General features: G+C 42.9%; 1 protein-coding gene across 1 annotated transcript; it reads right to left on the bottom strand.

Annotated features, from left to right (window-relative positions):
* Nucleotides 1-71: 71 nt before the first annotated feature.
* Nucleotides 72-24356, bottom strand: LOC115107387 (hyaluronan and proteoglycan link protein 4). The gene is made up of 5 exons (XM_029630787.2): nucleotides 24144-24356; nucleotides 16247-16367; nucleotides 14542-14904; nucleotides 4536-4838; nucleotides 72-2374 (listed from the first exon to the last, which is right to left on the bottom strand). The coding sequence occupies exons 1-5, from the start codon at nucleotides 24144-24146 to the stop codon at nucleotides 1992-1994; spliced, it is 1173 nt and encodes a 390-aa protein (XP_029486647.1). The 5' UTR covers nucleotides 24147-24356; the 3' UTR covers nucleotides 72-1991.
* Nucleotides 24357-24464: the final 108 nt, after the last annotated feature.

Here is a 24464-nt window from a genome sequence, read left to right as displayed (position 1 = left end):
CTTTTGTTGTGTTGGCAGTGCACAAAGTGTTGCTCTCGAGTGCTACTCAGAAACAAACACTTCAAGACGACTCATTTCGTTTTGTTTATTAGGATATCACAGTAGAGATGATGAAAATGCAAAGACAGAATATCACAGAATCAGAATTTCTTAACAACAACGTCAAGATCTCATTTGTTACTTTTGTATCACAGCGTCAGCGTATAGCCCTAACTATAGATACATTCATGCATCAAGATAATTTATTTATTTTATTTTTATTTATTTATTTTTATTTAACTGGGCAAGTCAGTTAAGAACAAATTCTTATTTTCAATGACAGCCTAGGAACAGTGGGTTAACTGCCTGTTCAGGGGCAGAACGACAGATTTGTACCTTGTCAGCTCGGGGGATTGAACTTGCAACCTTCCAGTTACTAGTCCAACGCTCTAACCACTAGGCTACCCTGCCGCCCCAATGACCAATACAGTTAAAATCGTGCTATTTCACAATAGAACAAAGAGTGTAATCGATAATTATGGCTGCATAGAAATATGAGTTAATTAAGCAGCTATTAAAGCAGCTATAACATAGTTCTGTTAGTTCAGCTTCAGCCCCAGATACTAAAATCACATCCAGGTATAACATGCTTACTATAGACTAACCATTTCGTCATAAATATATCTAAGTGCAATATTCGCTACTATGTTTATTGAGCTCTGGTATGGCATGCCAGTACTTAGTTAGTTACTGAGGTAAATAATGTTTAATAATTGGCTCTACTCAAACATGGCAACTGCTCACTCGCCACAGACTCCATTTCAATGTCTAGTTTTGATGTACATTTGGTTGAGTTGTCAACTAACGTGAAATAAACACAAAATAACACGTCATTGGATTTAAGTTCAAAATTGTGTGAAAAAAAGACGGAATTCCCTTACGTTGATGACGTTTGCAAATCTAACCAGTTTTCACGTTGATTCAACGTCATCGCATTACATATTTTTGTTGAAATGACATTGAAACATAATTGATTAAACCAGTTTGTGCCCAGAGGCAGGCAACTGGGGGCGCAGTAAACTCAAATGGCACCTCTGAGCAGTGCCCTGTCATGACAGGCAAAGCTTGGGCATCATGCTGGCAACTGGCAACATTCACAGATGGACTGGCCACCCCTCATAGCCTGGTTCCTCTCTAGGTTTCATCCTAGGTTTTGGCCTTTCTAGGGAGTTTTTCCTAGCCAATGTGCTTCAACACCTGCATTGCTTGCTGTTTGGGGTTTTAGGCTGGGTTTCTGTACAGCACTTTGAGATATCAGCTGATGTACGAAGGGCTATATAAATATATTTGATTTGATTTGATTGATCAAGCATTAGTAGTCTGCTTTAAAGCTCATCATAAGTCTCTGCTAATCAGGCCTCTGAGAGAGAGGTTCTCTTAATGTGCTACATTCATTATGCTCAGACAGACATAGTAAATTATCTCTGTCTTTCTGTCCCTGTCTGTACTGCACACTAATTAATATGACTCTCTCCGGCTGGCACTGCTTGAAGTCGAGTGCCTCTCGCAAAGGGCCTTTTTCTCTGGAAATGAAGCCACATTGAGACCAGAACACACTGTGGAGTCTGAGACCCCATCATGCTTGTGGCCTCTCTCCATGCCTCCAATAGACACATAGTCAACTATGGAGTTATTTAATGAAAGGCTTTCCAATCTTGATGTGCCTGAGAAATGATGATCAGCTGCAGTTACTAGCTAAGCCTCTCTGAGACAGTGAAAGGCGCACGGAACGCTCTCAACAAACTGGCACCTCGTTTAACACCAGACAGGAGAAATCCCAGAGATAAAGATTCCGCCCCTTATTGAACAAAGCAGTTGCTTTCCCTCGCTGGTGAATCCTGCAAATTAGCATGTGTTGTCAGTGATGTTTATCCATGTTGTTAAGCTAAAGCAATGGATGGAGCTATGTTGTACGGGCAGTGATCTTAACCCTCCTCTCAGTCTCTCTCTCTCTAGATGGATCTGGTGGAGGTGGTGTTCATGGGGATGTCCTTGCTGCTCTTCCTTGGGCCCTGGGTCGACTTCACCACATCACCATTAACACTCTCTTCATTCTTGCGGAAGCAGTAGACCCCGTAGAGGCGGAACTTCAAGTCAGGGAAGCCCAGGTGGCGGACCCCCGGTTGGGGCCCGCCGCAGCGGGTACGTGGGTTGACGATGGGGTAACGGATGCTTGCGTCCTCCAGCCAGCCAGCTTCACAGCGGTCCAGCAGCTGGATCTTCCAGGCAGCGTAGAGCTGGCCCGTCTTGGCCACCACGGAGCCATCACGAATGCACGCCTTCACTGCTTCAGAATAATTCACCTTCTTAAAGCGCTTCAGGAAATACACCTTACCTGGAGGAGAGAGGGGGGAGAGAAGTTTGTGTGTGTGTGTGTGTGTGTGAGTGAGGGAGGGAGGGAGGGAGGGAGGGAGGGAGGGAGGGAGGGAGGGAGGGAAAAAGATACATTTTCAGGGGTGTGAGGGAAAGAAAGAGAGAAGGAGATAGAGAGAGAACCACATGAGATAACAGCAGCAGATACCCTTAGGGGAGCGATTATGAGTTCTCATAGACCAGAACAGTTTGATCCCTTGCCTGCAGAACGGGTTCCGAATCTCAAAAACCAAACCTCCGTCTGGGCAGCCGCTCAAAATCGAGCAGCATGCAGCGGCGGTGGACAGTGCTCAGATTACTGTAAAATACTTACATTCTAATTTCATCTGGGAAGACTTCTCGCCAGAAGCATTTACAGTTATTGTAGAAAGTGTTAACTCTGTGTTAACTCTGAAATGAAGCCGAGTTAAGTTTTTACAGAGAGGAATGAACAAGCTAACCTAGAAAACATAGGGTCATTTTCTACCACAGAACGGCTGATAGCAGCCTTGTTTCCGTTTATTTACGTGGCTGCTGCCTGTTAGGGAGTAATATTGTCTTATAATTCCCCAAGGGATACTGGGTAAATATCTTCCAGCTGGTCAGTGCAACAGTATCACCCACCATCGCTCCTGAAGATAGCCCACATTTCAGGCCAGAATGTCTGTTGACTGTAAATTAACTCACTGGGGAGGCAATAAAGAGACTGTTAGGTCTCCACTATGAAGTACCAGGTTAAAGTTCAACTATGGCTAGTGTGTTGTTCTCTTCTCTAGCTCAGATAGTCCTTTTTACCAAGAGCTGAACTATTTTGCTTTAATGTTCAAGAAAGACTATCATTAGACGCTGTGGCGCTTTTAAGAGGGCAGAATCAAAACAGGGACTGACCCAAATCTGATGTCCTCGGGCTTAGGGGATCACGGTGCAGAAATCAGAGACATGCCCCTCTTCCCCCTGAGGACTCTCTGGCTATATCGCAATACACCTCGCCTAGTCTCCTTACCAGTGGCGACCCATCATTCAGGGGAGGTGGGGCAGAGACCCATATTTTTAGCTAATTTAAAAAATATATATAATAATTCCCAAAAATTGGGGGGAATTAATACGTGTCACATATTAGTTTGCAAACACTGTTAAAAAAAAAACTTGGGTCTCTTTCTAGAGCTACGATCAACAAGATCATGATTCGACCTGTTTTTTTTCCGAGTTCCCAGTTGTCTTGAAAGCACCATAAATCCAGAGAATGCCAGACTTTGATGACACATTTTGCCCACGAAGGACCGCCGTGCCACCTTCCTGTTCAAGTGAGCACAGCACAACAAGGTGAGTCCAAAAATGTATTGTATGTTGCTGCATAAATTATGTAATATGCCAGGGAGATATGTGTACTGTAGCCAAGAAAGTAATACTAAGTGTATGTTGTGTAGTAAGCTGTTAGTAGCCCATGTGCCTCACCCTAATAATTTGGTCTATTTACCCCTCTTAATTTCTCCTACACCTACTGACCTGGTGGTGCACATGTAACCTATAACCTGTTTTAGAGAAATGTAATCAAATGTTGTAAGAGCTTTCATTGTCTGCTTATATGCCCCCTTTATTTAGCCTAAGGTTCTGACTTGGGGTACAGGGCTCGCTCATTAATGTCTTCATCAAAATGACGAATTGCCTCTTATCTGCTTGTTGTCCCCTTATGCCATAATTTGTACATCTCAATTATCATTAGAAACCACATTTGTTTAAGCAAGTCAGCCAGCTATGTTATTTTTCAAGGCAGTAAATAAGGCTGAAAGAACTGTTTCGTTGCCAGACAAGGCTCCGCTGATAGCCAGGTGTAGCAGTGGTAAGATATTGGGTTAGCTTTATGTAGGCCCTAACAGTTTGTGGCCACCGTTTGTCTCCGTTATAGTGCAATTCACGTATTGTTTAGTTTTATGTTGTGTAGTGGCTGTGCTGCATCCCACTTTTTTTTTCTTTTTTTTTGCCACCAAGATTTACATGCTTCATCCACACAGACCTGAAAACACTGTATAGTCAGAGCAAAGGCAATATGGTAGAAAGATATCTGGGGAAACTACACGTCACCTATCAATGTTCACATATCTCATCTGTTCAAGGAAAGAAAGCCCACACATCCCCACACTCACCATTGAGGTTGGAGGTGAAACAGAAGGCATCATAGCGCTCATCCTCTTTGTGTCTGTAGCCGTAGTTGCGTACCCCTGCGGCGGTGTCCTTGCGGCCACACTGGTCCCGGGGGTGAGAGATGGGGTACTGGACGGAGCCGTCCTCCAGCCAGCCAGCGTTGCACCAGTCCAGTCCTTCCAGCCAGGCCTTGTGGAGCTGGGCATGGGAGGCCAGGATGGCATCCTGCTCCTTACACACGTCCTCAGCCTGGTGGTAGTTGAGCTTGTAGCGCCCCACCCGGGGATAGTAGGGGAACACCACACCTGGAGGAAAGAGAGAGACAGATACTGAACAACTTGCAGGCTTGTTTTCGAGTTGCTGTGCGTTTTGTTGCCAACCTATTTTGCTACCTGACAACTTTACGGTTTTCACTTTTTAATTACCGTTCATATATTTATTTATTTTTTCCTCAACTTTTTCACTCCGGACGCTTTATCTGGACACGATTCGTCAGGACCTCCAACAGCCGAAGCTAAGTAGTAACATTAACATGATGCCTTCTAATTGCAGCCGCTGTGCTCGCCTTACGGCGAGGATAGCTGTCCTGCAAGCCCAGCTTCAGACGCAATCGTTAGGCAAGGGTAATTTCAGTGTAGGAAAGGATGAAACAGCGTCTGTGCCACCAGTAAGTACAGATAGTAGTATAAATCCCCTCGCACAGTCCCCGCAGCCGGACAACTTTCTCACGGTTTTTGGAAGGAAATGCTGTAGGAACGCTCAACCGGTGTCGCTCATTCAGCCGACAGAAACTTTCAACCGGTTTTCCCCATTAAGCAGCGGGTCGGTGTCAGAGGCCGAGTCTTCGCTGGTCTCTACTCCTCCCGTTACGGGGTCTGAGACGCCGAAGCTTCCCACCATTAGCTCTGACAAATTGAAAACTCTAGTCATTGGCGACTCCATTACCCGCAGTATTAGACTTAAAGCGAATCATCCAGCGATCATACACTGTTTACCCGGGGGCAGGGCTACCGACGTTAAGGCTAATCTGAAGATGGTGCTGGCTAAAGCTAAAACTGGCGAGTGTAGAGAGTATAGAGATATTGTTATCCACGTCGGCACCAACGATGTTAGGATGAAACAGTCAGAGATCACCAAGCGCAACACAGCTTCTGCGTGCATATCAGCTAGAAAGATGTGTCGGCATCGAGTAATTGTCTCTGGCCCCTCCCAGTTAGGGGAGTGATGAGCTCTACAGCAGAGTCTCACAACTCAATCGCTGGTTGAAAACTGTTTTCTGCCCCTCCCAAAAGATAGAATTTGTAGATAATTGGCCATCTTTCTGGGACTCACCCATAAACAGGACCAAGCCTGACCTGCTGAGGAGTGACGGACTCCATCCTAGCTGGAGGGGTGCTCTCATCTTATCTACCAACATAGACAGGGCTCTAACTCCTCTAGCTCCACAATGAAATAGGGTGCAGGCCAGGCAGCAGGCTGTTAGCCAGCCTGCCAGCATAGTGGAGTCTGCCACTAGCATAGTCAGTGTAGTCAGCTCAGCTATCACCATTGAGACCGTGTCTGTGCCTCGACCTAGGTTGGGCAAAACTAAACATGGCGGTGTTCGCCTTAGCAATCTCACTAGGATAAAGACCACCTCCATTCCTGTCATTACTGAAAGAGATCATGATACCTCACATCTCAAAATAGGGCTACTTAATGTTAGATCCCTTACTTCAAAGGCAATTATAGTCAATGAACTAATCACTGATCATAATCTTGATGTGATTGGCCTGACTGAAACATGGCTTAAGCCTGATGAATTTACTGTGTTAAATGAGGCCTCACCTCCTGGCTACACTAGTGACCATATCCCCCGTGCATCCCGCAAAGGCGGAGGTGTTGCTAACATTTACGATAGCAAATTTAAATTTACAAAAAAAAAAAAGACGTTTTTGTCTTTTGAGCTTCTAGTCATGAAATCTATGCAGCCTACTCAATCACTTTTTATAGCTACTGTTTACAGGCCTCCTGGGCCATATACAGCGTTTCTCACTGAGTTCCCTGAATTCCTATCGGACCTTGTAGTCATAGCAGATAATATTCTAATCTTTGGTGACTTTAATATTCACATGGAAAAGTCCACAGACCCACTCCAAAAGGCTTTCGGAGCCATCATCGACTCAGTGGGTTTTGTCCAACATGTCTCTGGACCCACTCACTGTCACAGTCATACGCTGGACCTAGTTTTGTCCCATGGAATAAATATTGTGGATCTTAATGTTTTTCCTCATAATCCTGGACTATCGGACCACCATTTTATTACGTTTGCAATTGCAACAAATAATCTGCTCAGACCCCAACCAAGGAACATCAAAAGTTGTGCTATAAATTCACAGACAACACAAAGATTCCTTGATGCCCTTCCAGACTCCCTCTGCCTACCCAAGGACGCCAGAGGACAAAAATCCGTTAACCACCTAACTGAGGATCTCAATTTAACCTTGCGCAATACCCTAGATGCAGTTGCACCCCTAAAAACTAAAAAAATGTCTCATAAGAAACTAGCTCCCTGGTACACAGAAAATACCCGAGCTCTGAAGCAAGCTTCCAGAAAATTGGAACGGAAATGGCGCCACACCAAACTGGAAGTCTTCCGACTAGCTTGGAAGGACGGTACCGTGCAGTACCGAAGAGCCCTTACTGCTGCTCGATCATCCTATTTTTCTAACTTAATTGAGGAAAATAAGAACAATACGAAATTCCTTTTGATACTGTCGCAAAGCTAACTAAAAAGCAGCATTCCCCAAGAGAGGATGACTTTCACTTTAGCAGTGATAAATTCATGAACTTCTTTGAGGAAAAGATTATGATTATTAGAAAGCAAATTACGGACTCCTCTTTAAACCTGCGTATTCCTCCAAACCTCAGTTGTCCTGAGTCTGCACAACTCTGCCAGGACCTAGGATCAAGAGAGACGCTCAAGTCTTTTAGTACTATATCTCTTGACACAATGATGAAAATAATCATGGCCTCTAAACCTTCAAGCTGCATACTGACCCTATTCCAACTAAACTACTGAAAGAGCTGCTTCCTGTGCTTGGCCCTCCTATGTTGAACATAATAAATGGCTCTCTATCCACTGGATGTGTACCAAACTCACTAAAAGTGGCAGTAATAAAGCCTTTCTTGAAAAAGCCAAACCTTGACCCAGAAAATATAAAAAAACTATCGGCCTATATCGAATCTTCCATTCCTCTCAAAAATTTTAGAGAAGGCTGTTGCGCAGCAACTCACTGCCTTCCTGAAGACAAACAATGTATATGAAATGCTTCAGTCTGGTTTTAGACCCCATCATAGCACTGAGACGGCACTTGTGAAGGTGGTAAATGACATTTTAATGGCATCGGACCGAGGCTCTGCATCTGTCCTCGTGCTCCTAGACCTTAGTGCTGCTTTTGATACCATCGATCACCACATTCTTTTGGAGAGATTGGAAACCCAAATTGGTCTACACGGACATGTTCTGGCCTGGTTTAGATCTTATCTGTCGGAAAGATATCAGTTTGTCTCTGTGAATGGTTTGTCCTCTGACAAATCAACTGTAAATTTCGGTGTTCCTCAAGGTTCCGTTTTAGGACCACTATTGTTTTCACTATATATTTTACCTCTTGGGGATGTTATTCAAAACATAATGTAAACTTTCACTGCTATGCGGATGACACACAGCTGTACATTTCAATGAAACATGGTGAAGCCCCAAAATTGCCCTCGCTAGAAGCATGTGTTTCAGACATAAGGATGTGGATGGCTGCAAACTTTCTACTATTAAACTCGGACAAAACAGAGATGCTTGTTCTAGGTCCCAAGAAACAAAGAGATCTTCTGTTGAATCTGACAATTAATCTTAATGGTTGTACAGTCGTCTCAAATAAAACTGTGAAGGACCTCGGCGTTACTCTGGACCCTGATCTCTCTTTTGAAGAACATATCAAGACCATTTCGAGGACAGCTTTTTTCCATCTACGTAACATTGCAAAAATCAGAAACTTTCTGTCCAAAAATTATGCAGAAAAATTAATCCATGCTTTTGTCACTTCTAGGTTAGACTACTGCAATGCTCTACTTTCCGGCTACCCGGATAAAGCACTAAATAAACTTCAGTTAGTGCTAAATACGGCTGCTAGAATCCTGACTAGAACCCAAAAATTTGATCATATTACTCCAGTGCTAGCCTCTCTACACTGGCTTCCTGTCAAAGCAAGGGCTGATTTCAAGGTTTTACTGCTAACCTACAAAGCATTACATGGGCTTGCTCCTACCTATCTCTCTGATTTGGTCCTGCCGTACATACCTACACGTACGCTACGGTCACAAGACGCAGGCCTCCTAATTGTCCCTAGAATTTCTAAGCAAACAGCTGGAGGCAGGGCTTTCTCCTATAGAGCTCCATTTTTATGGAACGGTCTGCCTACCCATGTCAGAGACGCAAACTCGGTCTCAACCTTTAAGTCTTTACTGAAGACTCATCTCTTCAGTGGGTCATATGATTGAGTGTAGTCTGGCCCAGGAGTGGGAAGGTGAACGGAAAGGCTCTGGAGCAACGAACCGCCCTTGCTGTCTCTGCCTGGCCGGTTCCCCTTTCCACTGGGATTCTCTGCCTCTAACCCTGTTACAGGGGCTGAGTCACTGGCTTACTGGGGCTCTCTCATGCCGTCCCTGGGGGGCGTCACCTGAGTGGGTTGATTCACTGTTGTGGTCGGCCTGTCTGGGTTGGCGCCCCCTTGGGTTGTGCCGTGGCGGAGATCTTTGTGGGCTATACTCGGCCTTGTCTCAGGATGGTAAGTTGGTGGTTGAAGATATCCCTCTAGTGGTGTGGGGGCTGTGCTTTGGCAAAGTGGGTGGGGTTATATCCTTCCTGTTTGGCCCTGTCCGGGGGTGTCCTCGGATGGGGCCACAGTGTCTCCTGACCCCTCCTGTCTCAGCCTCCAGTATTTATGCTGCAGTAGTTTATGTGTCGGGGGGCTGGGGTCAGTTTGTTATATCTGGAGTACTTCTCCTGTCCTATTCGGTGTCCTGTGTGAATCTAAGTGTGCATTCTCTAATTCTCTCCTTCTCTCTTTCTTTCTCTCTCTCGGAGGACCTGAGCCCTAGGACCATGCCCCAGGACTACCTGACATGATGACTCCTTGTTGTCCCCAGTCCACCTGGCCATGCTGCTGCTCCAGTTTCAACTGGCCTGGGCCCTAGGACCATGTCCCAGGACTACCTGACATGATGACTTCTTGCTGTCCCCAGTCCACCTGGCCATGCTGCTGCTCCAGTTTCAACTGTTCTGCCTTACTATTATTCGACCATGCTGGTCATTTATGAACATTTGAACATCTTGGCCATGTTCTGTTATAATCTCCACCCGGCACAGCCAGAAGAGGACTGGCCACCCCACATATGCTCTCTCTAATTCTCTCTTTCTTTCTCTCTCTCGGAGGACCTGAGCCCTAGGACCGTGCCCCAGGACTACCTGACATGATGACTCCTTGCTGTCCCCAGTCCACCTGACTGTGCTGCTGCTCCAGTTTCAACTGTTCTGCCTTATTATTATTCGACCATGCTGGTCATTTATGAACATTTGAACATCTTGGCCATGTTCTGTTATAATGTCTACCCGGCACAGCCAGAAGAGGACTGGCCACCCCACATAGCCTGGTTCCTCTCTAGGTTTCTTCCTAGGTTTTGGCCTTTCTAGGGAGTTTTTCCTAGCCACCGTGCTTTTACACCTGCATTGCTTGCTGTTTGGGGTTTTAGGCTTGGTTTCTGTACAGCACTTTGAGATATCAGCTGATGTACGAAGGGCTATACAAATAAATTTGATTTGATTTGATTTTGAACTAGGAGTATAAGCTAACATTTTGATTTTTTTAAAGATGGATTATTTATTTATTTTATTTAGAATTTCTGGACCCCTTTAGGTATAAAAATAGACATTATTTGATATAATATTGAATTTTCCCTTTACTACTATAGCCCATAGAAACACATTGAATAACACATTCATAAATGCAAAAATATATTAGGTTTTGAAGTGTCTGTCCTATATCTAGGAGATATATTTTAGTTTATTTTGACACATATTTAACCCCTTATTTTTGCCTGGCACAAAACTGCCTACATACTTTCATTCATTTGTTTGGCTTACCTTCACACGAGTACCGTGACCTTCAAACGAGAGTATGACTACCACAGAGTGGTCATATTCGTTTGTAGGCCAAACGATTTGGATGCTACAGACTTTTTGTGAGAGAACCCAAGTTCGAGATGTCTCGTGGTCTGAAAAACACTGGTGTAGCTCGGCCACCTTCCACCGTAGATGAAGAAAGCCGACATACACTACCGTTCAAATGTTTGGGGTCACTTAGAAATGTCCTTGTTTTTGAAAGAAAACGGCAGAAAGAAAAGGCAGATTTTATAGAATATCTACGTAGGCGTACAGAGGCCCATTAACAGCAACCATCGCTCCTGTGTTTCAATGGCACTTTGTGTTAGCTAATCCAAATATATCATTTTCAAAGGCTAATTGATCATTAGAAAACCCTCTTGCAATTATGTTAGCGCAGCTGAAAACAGTTTTTCAGTTGTCAAGAAGCAATAAATCTGGCCATCTTTAGACCAGTTGAGTATCTGCAGCATCAGCATATGTGGGTTCGATTACAGCCTCAAATGGCCAGAAACAAAAAACTTTCTTCTGAAACTCGTCAGTCTATTCTTCTTCTGAGAAATTAAAGTTATTCCATGCGAGAAATTGCAAAAAAAAACTGAAGATCTCGTACAACACTTTACTACTCCCTTCACAGAACTGTGCAAACTGGCTCTAACCAGAATAGAGGGGTGGGAGGCCCTGGTGCACAACTGAGCAAGAGGACAAGTACATTAGAGTGTCTAGTTTGGGAAACAGATGACTCACAAGTCCTCAACTGGCAGCTTCATTAAATAATACCCACAAAACACCAGTCTCAACGTCAACAGTGAAGAGGCGACTCCGTGATGCTGGCCTTCTAGGCAGAGTTGCAAAGAAAAAGACATATCTCAGACTGCCCAATAAAAATAAAAGATTAAGATGGGTAAAAGAACACAGACACTGGACAGAGGAAGATTTGGAAAAGGTGCTATGGACAGACAAATCTAAGTTTGAGGTGTTCGGATCACAAAGAAGAAAATTTGTGAGACTCCACACCATCTGTCAAGCACGGTGGAGGCAATGTGATGGTCTGGGGGTGCTTTGTGGTGGTAAAGTGGGAGATTTATACAGGGTAAAAGGGATCTCGAAGAAGGAAGGCTATTGTCACGCCCTGTGATTTGGGTGGGCATTCTAGTTTGTCTATTTCTTTGTTGGCAGGCCAATGGTTCCCAATCAGAGGCAGCTGTCTATCGTTGTCTCTGATTTGGGATCATACTTAGGCAGCACTTTTTCCCACCTTCAGTTGTGGGATCTTGTTTGTGTGTAGTTGCTTTCTGCACTGCATATAGCATTTTGTTGTTTTTTGGTGTCATTTAAAATAAAAGTATAATGTACGCCTACAACGCTGCACCTTGGTCTCCTTCTAACAACGGACGTAACAGCTATCACTCCATTTTGCAACGCCATGCCATATCCTGTGGACTGCGTTTAATTGGAGCCAATTTCCTCCTACAACAGGACAATGACCCAAAGCACAGCTCCAAACTATGCAATAACTATTTAGGGAAGAAGCAGTCAGCTGGTATTCTGTCTATAATGGAGTGGCCAGCACAGTCACCGGATCTCAACTCTATTGAGCTGTTGTGAGAGCAGCTTGACCGTATGGTACGTAGTGCCCATCAAGCCAATCCAACTTGCATGGGGTGAAATCTCTTCAGATTAGCTCAACAACAGATTACCTCAACTAGAATGCCAAAGGTCCACAAGGCTGTAATTGCTGCAAATGGAGGACTCTTTGACGAAAGCAACGTTTGAAGGACACAATTATTATTTCAATTAGAAATCATTATTTATAACCTTGCCAACGTCTTGACTATATATTCTATTCATTTTGCTTCTCATTTTGTGTATGTTTTCATGGAAAACAAGGACATTTCTAACTTTTGAACAGTAGTGTAGGTGGATTCGGTGGATTGAGACTCATGTCTCTAGCTTAAACTGATGGATTTTGATTATATTACTTAGATTGACGGATGGGTGCATCAATAGTAGAGGTCGACCGATTTATCGGAATGGCTGATTAATTAGGGCCGATTTCAAGTTTTCATAGAAATCGGTAATCTGCATTTTTGGATACCGATTATGGCCGATTACATTGAACTCCACGAGGAGACTGTGTGGCAGGCTGACTACCTGTTATGCGAGTGCAGCAAGGAACCAATGTAAGTTGCTAGCTAGCATTAAACTTATCTTATAAAAAACAATCAATCTTAATCACTAGTTAACTACACATGGTTGATGATATTACTAGTTTATCTAGCTTGTCCTGCGTTGCATATAATCGATGCAGTGCCTGTTAATTTATCATCTAATCACAGCCTACTTTGTAAACGGGTGATGATTTAACAAGCGCATTCGTGAAAAAAGCACTGTCGTTGCACCAATGTGTACCTAACCATAAACATCAATGCCTTTATTCAAATCAATACACAAGTATATATTTTTAAACCTGCATATTTAGTTAATATTGCCTGCTAACATGAATTTCTTTTAACTAGGGAAATTGTCACTTCTCTTGCGTTCTGTGCAACAGAGTCAGGGTATATGCAGCAGTTTGGGCCGCCTGGCTCGTTGCGAACTGTGTGAAGATCATTTCTTCATAACAAAAACAGTAAATAATTTGACAGAATTGTACATAATTATGACATAGCATTGAAGGTTGTGCAATGTAACAGCAATATTTACTCTTAGGGATGCCACCCGTTCGATAAAATAAGTAGCGGTTCCATATTTCACTGAAAGAATAAACGTTAATTTATAGCTTCCAGATTTGACCATATTAATGACCTAAGGCTCGTATTTCTGTGTGTTATTATATTATAATTAAGTCTATGATTTGATATTTGATAGAGCAGTCTGACTGGGCGGTGGTAGGCAGCAGCAGGCTCGTAAGCATTCATTCAAACAGCACTTTCCTGCATTTGCCAGCAGCTCTTCGCTGTGCTTCAAGCATTGCGCTGTTTATGACTTCAAGCCTATCAACTCCCGAGATTAGGCTGGCAATAGTATAGTGCCTATAAGAACATCCAATAGTCAAAGGTATATGAAATACAAATGGTATGGAGAGAAATAGTCCTATAATTCCTATAATAACTACAACCTAAAACTTCTTACCTGGGAATATTGAAAACTCATGTTAAAAGGAACCACCAGCTTTCATATGTTCTCATGTTCTGAGCAAGGAACTTAAACGTTAGCTTTTTTACATGGCAAATATTGCACTTTTACTTTCTTTTCCAACACTTTGTTTTTGCATTATTTAAACCAAATTGAACGTGTTTCATTATTTATTTGAGACTAAATTGATTTTATTGATGTATTATATGTAGTTAAAATAAAAGTGTTAATTCAGTATTGTTGTAATTGTCATTACTACAAATATATATATATATATAAAACATTGGCCGATTAATCGGTATCTGCTTTTTTTGGTCCTCCAATAATCAGTATCGGTATCGGCGTTAAAAAAATCATAATTGGTCGACCCCTAATCAATAGACTCTTAAGGATTAACATTACATGGGAATATATAATGTTTAGAATGAGTATGTGTGTGTGTGTGCTAAGGTGCGGAGAATCAGAGCAGGTGGTCAGTCCAGTGTAGATAGAAACTGTCTCTGAGCCTGTTGGTAAGGAAGTGAGCAGCTCATGGCTGGGGTGTTCGGAAACCTGGTAAATAATGCTATGTAACTGTATGTCTAGAATTAGACCAATATTTAACATTCTAAAAGTTGGCCCAACTCTCTAAATACATGGATCTGAACCCATCTAACCCTTCAACCTTAACCTCTGACCTTCAAGATCGAGGTTGACGAATCCCGTATCGTCCTCCATGTCGTTGGTAACCTCACACTCGTAGCGTCCGTAGTCCTCCAAGGTGACGTTGTGGATGATGACCGAGGCGTCCCCCGGTCCGTTTTTCTCCAGGGACACACGACCCCGATACGACCCGAACAACCTCTGCTGGAGGCCCAGTGCAACGAACACATCCTCAAACACCAGCGCGTCCGTCACCTTGGTCCACTTGATGCGGATGCGGTTGGGGTCGGAGCTCTCGGGTTCGTGGTGGTAGCGGCAGGGCAGGGTGATGGAGCCTCCCCGGTGGGTGATCACTTTACCGGGGGCGGTCTGAACGATCACTGCCCCGGTGTCATCCTCTGGACGCAGAGAGGGAATAGAGGAACAGGAATGGTCAGGACAAGCAAGGTTGTGGGGGACTTACAGTATGTTTATCAATGATCTGTTGCATCAGTACTTTACTTTTAAAAGGAGGATTTCCTCATAGTGTGATGATCTACAGTATATAGGTAGATTATTACTGTTAAAGTTATGGGAACCAACCAAACTTTAGTTAGAAGGTCATGATGGTGAAACTGTATATAATTAGATAGCTTGTTGTTTCCCCAGTGGGGGCCAATGGGCTGAGGAGACATGTGTCACCTGAGAGACGTGTGTTTCATCATCAGCACCAGGTCCCAGCATGCCTTGTTCTGTGTCACTGGCACTGCCTATTACATCATAGTTCTTTTGAGGCCAGCTGAATCCCCAAGGCCTAAGCTGTGTTTCATTCCAGAAAGTGTTTGACTCCCCACATCTACACCCGTGTTCACTCCACTTCGCAAATCTAATAGGACTGGAAATCAATATGACGAGTATGGGGAGCTATAACTTACACCTACCCAGTTGTCTCAGATTTGTGAGGGGTGGTGAATGAGAGCAGTGGGTAGGAGACAACTTTATTTGAAATGGAATGTACAAGCAGCTCTGGTTTGCGTCATTGGCAGCCAGGCCGTCTCCTAGGCTTTGTGACAGTGCTCTTCTCTGAGGGTTTCTGAGCAACACAGCTGACTGATTCTCATTCTAAGAGTCTGCTTATTGTGAACAGATCACAAAGCCTACAATTAGCCATGACAGCTGGTTATAATGACTGTGAGCTGGGAACTCTGCACTCTGAAATTTTTGTAACCGGCCGCTGAGCTTTGAGACCTGTTTACAGAATAGATTCAAACATAAATCTAGGTTGGGATTTCAGGCGGGAATAGAGATGTATCCAGGTGGAGGCATACTGTTTATAACATAATAATAACATGATAATTAAGGACAGGTGATGATAACAAGGTGATATTGTAGCTGGTTGCCAGTACAGCATCAGCAAGTTTCCAATCAGGCTGAACACAGCTTCTTCGCAGTGTTGATAGAGACTGTTCTAAGAGTCCAAATCAACAACATCTGCTTGACTATGAAGTGGATGGAATTTAGCAACATTTTACTGATAATATGACTCCTACCTCATTCTACATGCAACAGAAACTCAAGTTTCTACAGTTGACTGCCAATAATCCTGGAGGAGAGATAAAGTTTGGCGACTCACTCATTTTGAAACCCAGACAGCTGCTCTTTTATTCTCCCCTTAGAATGTAAAAAAAAAAAAAAAAAAACATTCTCATTACAATGATGCAACATGTGTGGGATGAGGATAGAGAGAAGGAGAGATCTTACCGAGTACATGAACAACTTTCCTCCTTCCCTTCTCGGCATCGGTAGAGAGGGAGGTCGCATAGAGGCCAAAGATTAGGACCAAGCAGGTCACTGTCCCCAAGGACAGGGGCTGTGAGCAGAGCTGCAAGGGAGGCAGAGAAGGACCAATCAGTGAAGATCCAGTTATTGAGTATCCAATGGTGCTGCTAGCCATTCCTAAACTCTAATATGGCTAGCCTATAAACAAATCAAATGAAAGTTTATTGGTTACGTACACAGTTTACCAATGTTAGAGCAGGTGCAGTGAAATGCTTACGTTACTGGCACCTAACAATGGAGTATAATGTCAATCAAGAAATGTCGGAACAAAACTAATTAACAACCCAAATAGCAATGTAACAGTAATCCAAATGAAATCTATACATACATCGGATGAATTTACACAAGATACGGTGCCTTCGGAAACTATTCAGACCCCTTGACTTTTTCCACGTTTTGTTACGTTACAGCCTTATTCTAAAATGCATTCAATTAAACAAATTCCTGAGCAATTTACACACAATACCCCATAATGACAATGTGAAAACAGACCCTTTGCTGTGAGACTCGAAATTGATCTCAGGTGCATCCTGTTTCCATAGATTATCCTTGAGATGTTTCACCAACTGTGGTAAATTCAATTGATTGGACATGATTTGGAAAGGCACACACCTGTCTATATAAGGTCCCACAGTTGACAGTGCATGTCAGAGCTAAAAAACCAAGCCATGAGGTCGAAGGAATTGTCTGTAGAGGTCCAAGACAGGATTGTGTCCAGGCTGAGATCTGGAGAAGGGTACTAAAAAAATGTGCTGCTGCATTGAAGATCCCCAAGAACACAATGGCCTCCAGGCGGTGTCAGAGGAAGGGCCTAAAAATTGTCAAAGACCCCAGTCACCCCAGTCATAGACTGTTCTCTCTACTAATGCATGGCAAGTGGTACCGGAGTGCCAAGTCTAGGACAAAAGGGCTTCTCAACAGTTTTTACCCCCAAGCCATAAGACTCCTGAACAGGTAATCAAATGGCTACCCGGACTATTTGCATTGTGTCCCTCCCCCCAACCCCTCTTTTACGCTGATGCTACTCTCTGTTTATCATTTATGCATAGTCACTTTAACTACACATTCATGTACATAGTACCTCAATTGGCCCGACCAAGCAGTGCTCCCGCACATTGGCTAACCGGGCTATCTGCATTGTGTCCCACCACCCACCACCCGCCAACCCTTCTTTTACGCTACTGCTACTCTCTGTTCATCATATATGCATAGTCACTTTAACCATATCTACATGTACATACTACTTCAATCAGCCTGACTAACCGGTGTCTGTATGTAGCCTCACTACTTTTATAGCCTTGCTACTGTATATAGCCTGTCTTTTAACTGTTTTATTTTGTCACATCCTGACCATTAGAGAGTCCTTATTTTCTATGGTGGAGTAGGTCAGGGCGTGACTGGGGGGTTTTCTAGTTATTATTTTCTATGTGGGGTTCTAGTTTAGTTTTTCTATGTTGGTGTTTGGTATGATTCCCAATTAGAGGCAGCTGGCTATCGTTGTCTCTAATTGGGGATATTTAAGTATGTCACGCCCTGGTCGAAGTATATTGTGTTTGTCTTTATTTATTTGGTCAGGCCGGGGTGTGACATGGGTTTATTGTGGTGTGTTTTGTCTTGGGGTTTTGTTAGGTATTGGGTGTGTGGCTTAGTGGGGGTATCTAGCAAAGTCTATGGCTGTCTGGAGTGGTTCTCAATCAGAGGAAGGTGTTTATCGTTGTCTCTGATTGGGAACCATATTTAGGCAGCCATATTCTTTGAGTGTTTTGTGGGTGATTGTTCCTGTCTTTGTGTTTGTACCAGATAGGGCTGTTTCGGTTTTCATATTTCATTATTTTGTAGTTTCTTCATGTATAGTTTTTTCCTTCATTAAAATATCATGAATCATCACCACGCTGCATTTTGGTCCGACTCTCCTTCACCACAAGAAAGCAGTTACAAAGTAGCGTTTTATGGAATATTGTTTTGAGTTAGTGCACGTAGCATCTCTGTAGTCATGGTTTGTTTATTGTTTATTTGTTTTTGTCTTTGTTAAATTTCACTTTATTCATTAAATTATGTGTAACTCAACATCCACTGCGCCTTGGTCCGATATTCATTCTAACGAACGTGACATATTTCTTTACTTACCTATTGTTCACCCAATACCTTTTTTTGCACTATTGGTTAGAGCCTCTAAGTAAGCATTTCACTGTAAGGTCTACTACACCTGTTGTATTCGGCACACGTGACAAACTTTGATTTGATTCTTAAATAGAAGAAGTTCGGAACCACCAAGAATCTTCCTAGAGCTGGCCTCCCAGCCAAACATAACAGCCCGCTTGGAGTTTTGCCAAAGGCACCTAAAGACTCTCAGACCATAAGAAACAAGATTCTCTGGTCTGATGAAACCAAGATTGAACTCTTTGGCCTGAATGCCAAGTTTCACGTCTAGAGAGAACCTGGCACCATCCCTACGGTGAAGCATGGTGGTGGCAGCATGCTGTGGGGATGTTTTTCAGTGGCAGGGACTGGGAGACTAGTCAGGATCGAGGCAAAGATGAAGGGAGCAAATTATAGAGATCCTTGACGAAAACCTGCTCCAGAGCGCTCAGGACCTCAGACGGTGGCGAAGGTTCACCATCCAACAGGACAATGGCCCTAAGCACAGTGGAGTGGCTTCAGGACAAGTCTCTGAATGTCCTTGTGTGGCCCAGCCAGAGCCCAAACTTGAACCCGATCAAACATCTCTGGAGAGACCTGAAAATAGCTGTGCAGCAACGCACCCCATCCAACCTGACAGAGCTTGGGAGGATCTGCAGAGAAGAATCGGAGAAACTCCCCAAATACAGGTGTGCCAAGCTTGTAGCGTCATACCCAAGAAGACTCAAGGCTGTAATTGCTGCCAAAGGTGCTTCAACAAAGTACTCAGTAAAAGGTCTGAATACTTATGTATACATTATTTTTCAGTTCTTTCTTTTTAATAAATTCGCAACAATTTCTAAAAATCATTATGGGTTATTGTGTGTAGATTGATGAGGGGGGAAACTATTTAATACAATTTTGAATACGGCTGTAACGTAAGAAAATGTGGAAAAAGTCAAGGGGTCTGAATACTTTCCAAAGGCACTGTATACTATAAATGATATGTACAGCAGTATATTAGAGTGAGTTATGTCATTATGTCAATATATTAATAGTCGCTGTATAAAAAGTGTATGTAAGTTAAATGCAATGTACATTAGTAGAAATATTAGAATACAGTATTTAAATACACAGTAAAAAAAAACATGACTGAGTCTAAAATATTTACAGCTATGGATGACAGCATTCAAATATTTAATAGCAGTGGTTGCTGCATTCCAATAAACGGTATCACCATAGTCAAGAACTGGTAGGGAAATTGACCGTACAATCAGCATCCTACTGTTTAGGGAGAGGCATGATCTATTTCTACACTGAACAAAAATATAAATGGAACAAGATTCTACTGAGTTACAGTTCATAATCAGTCAATTGAAGTAAATGCATTAGGCCCTAATCTATGGATTTCACATGACTGGGAATACAGATATGCATCTGTTGGTCACAGATACCTTTAAAAACAAAAGTAGGGGCGTGGATCAGAAAACCAGTCGGTATTTGGTGTGGCCACAATTTGCCTCATGCAGCATGACACATCTCCTTTGCATAGAGTTGATCAGGCTGTTGATTGTGGAATGTTGGCCCAGTCCTCTTCAATGGCGGTGCGAAGTTGCTGAATATTGGTGGGAACTGGAACATGTTGTCGTACACGTCAATCCAGTGCGTCCCAAACATGCTCAATTGGTGGTGACATGTCTGGTGAGTAATGCAGGCCATGGAAGAACTGGGACATTTTCAGCTTCCAGGAATTGTGTACAGATCCATGCGACATGGAGCCGTGCATTATCATGCTGAAACATGAGGTGATGGCGGCAGATGAATGGCACAACAATGGGCCTCAGGATCTCGTCACGGTGTCTCTGTGCATTCAAATTTCCATCAATAAAATGCAATTGTGTTCATTGTCCGTAGCTTATGCCTGCCCATTGAATAGACCCACCACCACGGGACACTCTGTTCACATCATTGACATCAGCAAACCGCCAGTTGGACTTATTGCTGATGTACATTCTTTAACATTAAATTCTCTGGCAACAGCTCAGGTGGACAATCCTGCAGTCAGCATGCCAATTGCACGCTCCCTCAAAACTTGAGACATCTGTAGAGTTGTGTTGTGTGACAAAACTGCCCCTTTTAGAGGGGCCTTTATTGTCCCCAGTACAAGGTGCACCTGTGTAATGATCATGCTGTTTAATCAGCTTCTTGATATGCCACACTTGTCCACTAGGTAGCCTAGCGTTTAGAGTGTTGGACAAGTAACAGAAAGGTTGCAAGATCGAATCCCTGAACTGACAAGGTAAAAATCTGTCATTCTACTGTTCCTAGGCCATAATTGAAAATAAGAATTTGTTCTTAACTGACTTGCCTAGTTAAATAAAGGTCAAATATTTTTTGTTGTTGGCAAAGCAGAATGTGCACAACATTTGACAGAAATAATATTTTTGTGCTTATGGAACATTTCAGAGATCGTTTATTTCAGCTCATGAAACATGTTGCTTTTATATTTTTGTTCAGTGTAAATATATGTGTATATGAATAGTGTTTATAGACAGTATGTGAATAGAAAAGGTGTGTACATCAGTAGTTATATAGGATGAGTCATGACTAGAATACAGTTGAAGTCGGAAGTTTACATAAACCTTAGCCAAATACATTTAAACTCAGTTTTTCAAAATTCCTGACAATTAATCCTTGGTACAATTCCGTATTTTAGCTCAGTTAGCTCAGTCACCACTTTATTTTAAGAATGTGAAATGTCAGTATAATAGTAAAGAGAATGATTTATTTCAGTTTTTATTTCTTTCATCACATTCCCAGTGGTTCAGAAGTTTATATACACAATTAATTTTATCAGACAAGAAGACATTTCTCCACCAAGTACGATATTTGTCTCTAGTCTCTAGTCTTAGGGTTAGGCGTCCTGCCAGCGGGACCCCTGTCGACAACATCCGGTAAAATTGGAGGGCCGCAATTCAAATAAATAATCATACATTATGGATACTAATTAAACAATTAGGTACATACAAGTGTCTTATATCGGTTAAAAGCTTACATTCTTGTTCATTTAACTGCATTGTCCGATTTACAATAGGCTTCACAGCGAATGCCATGCGATTGTATGAGGAAGGCGCCTCACATCAAAATATTTTTTCATAACAGCACGTTTCATAAATTCACAAATAGCGATTAAATATTAACAAACTTTTTGAAAATCTTCCTCTGATTCGCAATCCAAAGGCTCCCAGTTACAACATTTAGTGTCGTTTTGTTAGGTAAAATCGTTCTTTATATCCCAAAAAGTACATTTAGTTTGCGCCATCGATTTGAGTAATCCTAAAAACTACACCTAAACTTTGTTTCAACAAGTCAAAATACATGTCTATTTACTCCTCAGGTACCCTAAAATGTAATTAAACTATAATATTTCTTAAGGAAAAAAGTATGTTCAATAGGAAAGCCAATTTAGCAGAGTCGTACACTCAAACACGGATTTCCAAATGGGTGTCGTCATACTAAAACTCATATTTCTTCTTCATTATTCAAGTTACAAGCCTGAAACCTTGAACAAAGACTGTTGACATCTAGTGGAAGCCATAGGAATTGCAATCTGGGAGCTGGAATTGCATATGCCCCTATGCTTTCCATTGTAAGAGCATGGGCTCTCAAAAAAAACTATTCTGTTTGTTTTTTCTTTGGATTATCTCCTACCATATCAATTGTCTTATAGTCTCATACATTATTTTAACATTTCTACAAACTTCAACGTGTTTTCTATCCAATGATACCAATTGTATGCATATCCTAGCTTCTGGGCCTAAGTAACAGGCAGTTGACTGGGCACGTCAGTCAGGCGGATATTGAGAAAAAGGACCCTAGCCTGAAGAAGGTGCAGGGTAGAGTACCGGGTGGTAGCCGGCTAGTGACAGTGTCTAAGGTTCAGGGCAGATGCCGGCTAGTGATGACTGTTTAACAGTCTGATGACCTGGATATAGAAGCTGTTTATCAGTCTCTCGGCCCCAGCTTTGATGCACCTGTACCGTCTCCGCCTTCTAGATGGTAGCGGTGTGAACAGGCCGTGGCTGTCGTTGATGATCTTCTTGGCCTTTCTGTGACACTGGGTGCTCTAGGTGTCCTGGAGGGCAGGCAGTGTGCCCCCAATGATGAGTTGGGCTGATCGCACCATCCTCTGGAGAGCCCTGCAGTTGCGAGCTGTGAAGTTTCCATACCAGGCGATCATACAGCCCGACAGAATGCTCTCAATGGTACATCTGTAGAAGTTTGTGAGGGTCTTAGGGTTGAAGATTAATTTCTTTAGCCTCCTGAGGCGCTGTTGCGCCTTCTCCACCACGCTGTCGGTGTTAAGGGAGTCAAGGGACCATTTCAGGTGCTAAGTAATGTGCACGCCGAGGAACTTGAAGCTTTTGACCCTCTCCACTGCGGCCCCGTTGATGTGGATGATGGCTGTGCTCTATCTGCTGTCTCCTGTAGTCCACCATCAGATTCTTTGTTTTGTTGACGTTGAGGGTGAAGTTATTTTCCTTATGTAACAGTATAGACTTTACGCCCATCCCCCTCACCCCGACCTGGGCGCGAACTAGGGACGCTCTGCACACTTCAACAGTCACCCTCGAAGCATCTTTACCCGGCTACTTCAAGGGCTCAGAGCAAGTGACGTCACCGACTGAAACGCCACTAGCGCGCACCACCGCTAACTAGCTAGCCATTTCACATCGGCTACACTTACACCACTCTGCATGTTGCATGTTGTTTAGCGATGTGTGGCTCAGTTGTGTGTGGCTCAGTTGGTCGTGCATTGTGCTTGTAACACCAGGATTGTGGGATTGATTCCCATGGGGGACCAGTACAAAAATGTATACACTCACTACTGCAGGTCACTCTGGATAAGAGTGTATTGTAAATGTCATTACTATGACATCAGCTGCTACATCATGCAGTGGCAGGAGAGTGCAGTTTGTCATGTGATAGCAACGAGGGAAAGGGTGAGGCGCTGTAGCTGCTCAATAAAGTTCTTCACAAATGGTATCACACAGGAGGGGTGTATGTTGGATTCAAGTGCAACTGTAGTCTACACCTGTATGGAGACAACCCACTAAGCACAGATGTCAGTTTAACATTTAGTTTTGACTTACGTTTGGTTGCGTTGTTAACTAACGCGAGTGAATTCAACCAATATGTCACCCTGTAATTGGATTTAGGTTAAAAGTTGATTGGAAAAAAAAGATCTGATATGACTTTAATGAAATCCAAATCCGTTTCCCATGTTGATTCAAAATATATTTTTTAGGGTTGAAATGACGTGGAAAATAAAAATAAGGTTTTGTCCAGTGGGAATGTCAGAGCCCCATATGTTTATATATATATATATATTTACAAGTTAACACTAATAGCATTCATGTAATAAAGGGTTGTTATTGCAGCAAGTTCCTTTACAGACACCCCTGCAATATTATACATTTGAATTGCCTATAATAGGAACATGGACATTTGCTGCTGACCACATTGTAAACAAATAACCTGACCACAATCCTTGATCCTCTCATAATCTGCAATGTACTGCACTAGGCTACTGTAGCACATCTTTAAGGTTGTGCTACAGAAATCTCCCATGCAGTAAGAAAAAAGACTGCATGATGCCCAGACACAGAGCCAACCCATCCCGCCACATTAGAGGACTTACCATTATATCTTCAAGAATACTGTCTGTCTGAAGTTAGATAGACCGTATGTCGTTTGTTCCAGTTGGGCTGTTATTGATATGGTGCAGTACTTGACTCATAGCCCTCTATCCTGCAGTTAGCCTGCCGTGTCCTGTCGTATTGCTGTTTGATTTTGGCAGTGCAAGGGAACTGCTTACTCTGTGCAGGACTGGGCTAGTTGGGCTGTTCCGCAGTTCACACATTTTCAGCACAATGTGAATCACTATAAGAGCGCACCAGAATGTGTAAATCAGCGAAAGTAACAGGGAACAACTGAACTGCTATATTGTTGCATTTGCTGT

The sequence above is a fragment of the Oncorhynchus nerka genome, linkage group LG24 (genome assembly GCF_034236695.1).
Source record: "Oncorhynchus nerka isolate Pitt River linkage group LG24, Oner_Uvic_2.0, whole genome shotgun sequence".
Lineage (NCBI taxonomy): Eukaryota > Metazoa > Chordata > Actinopteri > Salmoniformes > Salmonidae > Oncorhynchus > Oncorhynchus nerka.
This window is presented reverse-complemented; position numbering and strand designations above follow the sequence as displayed.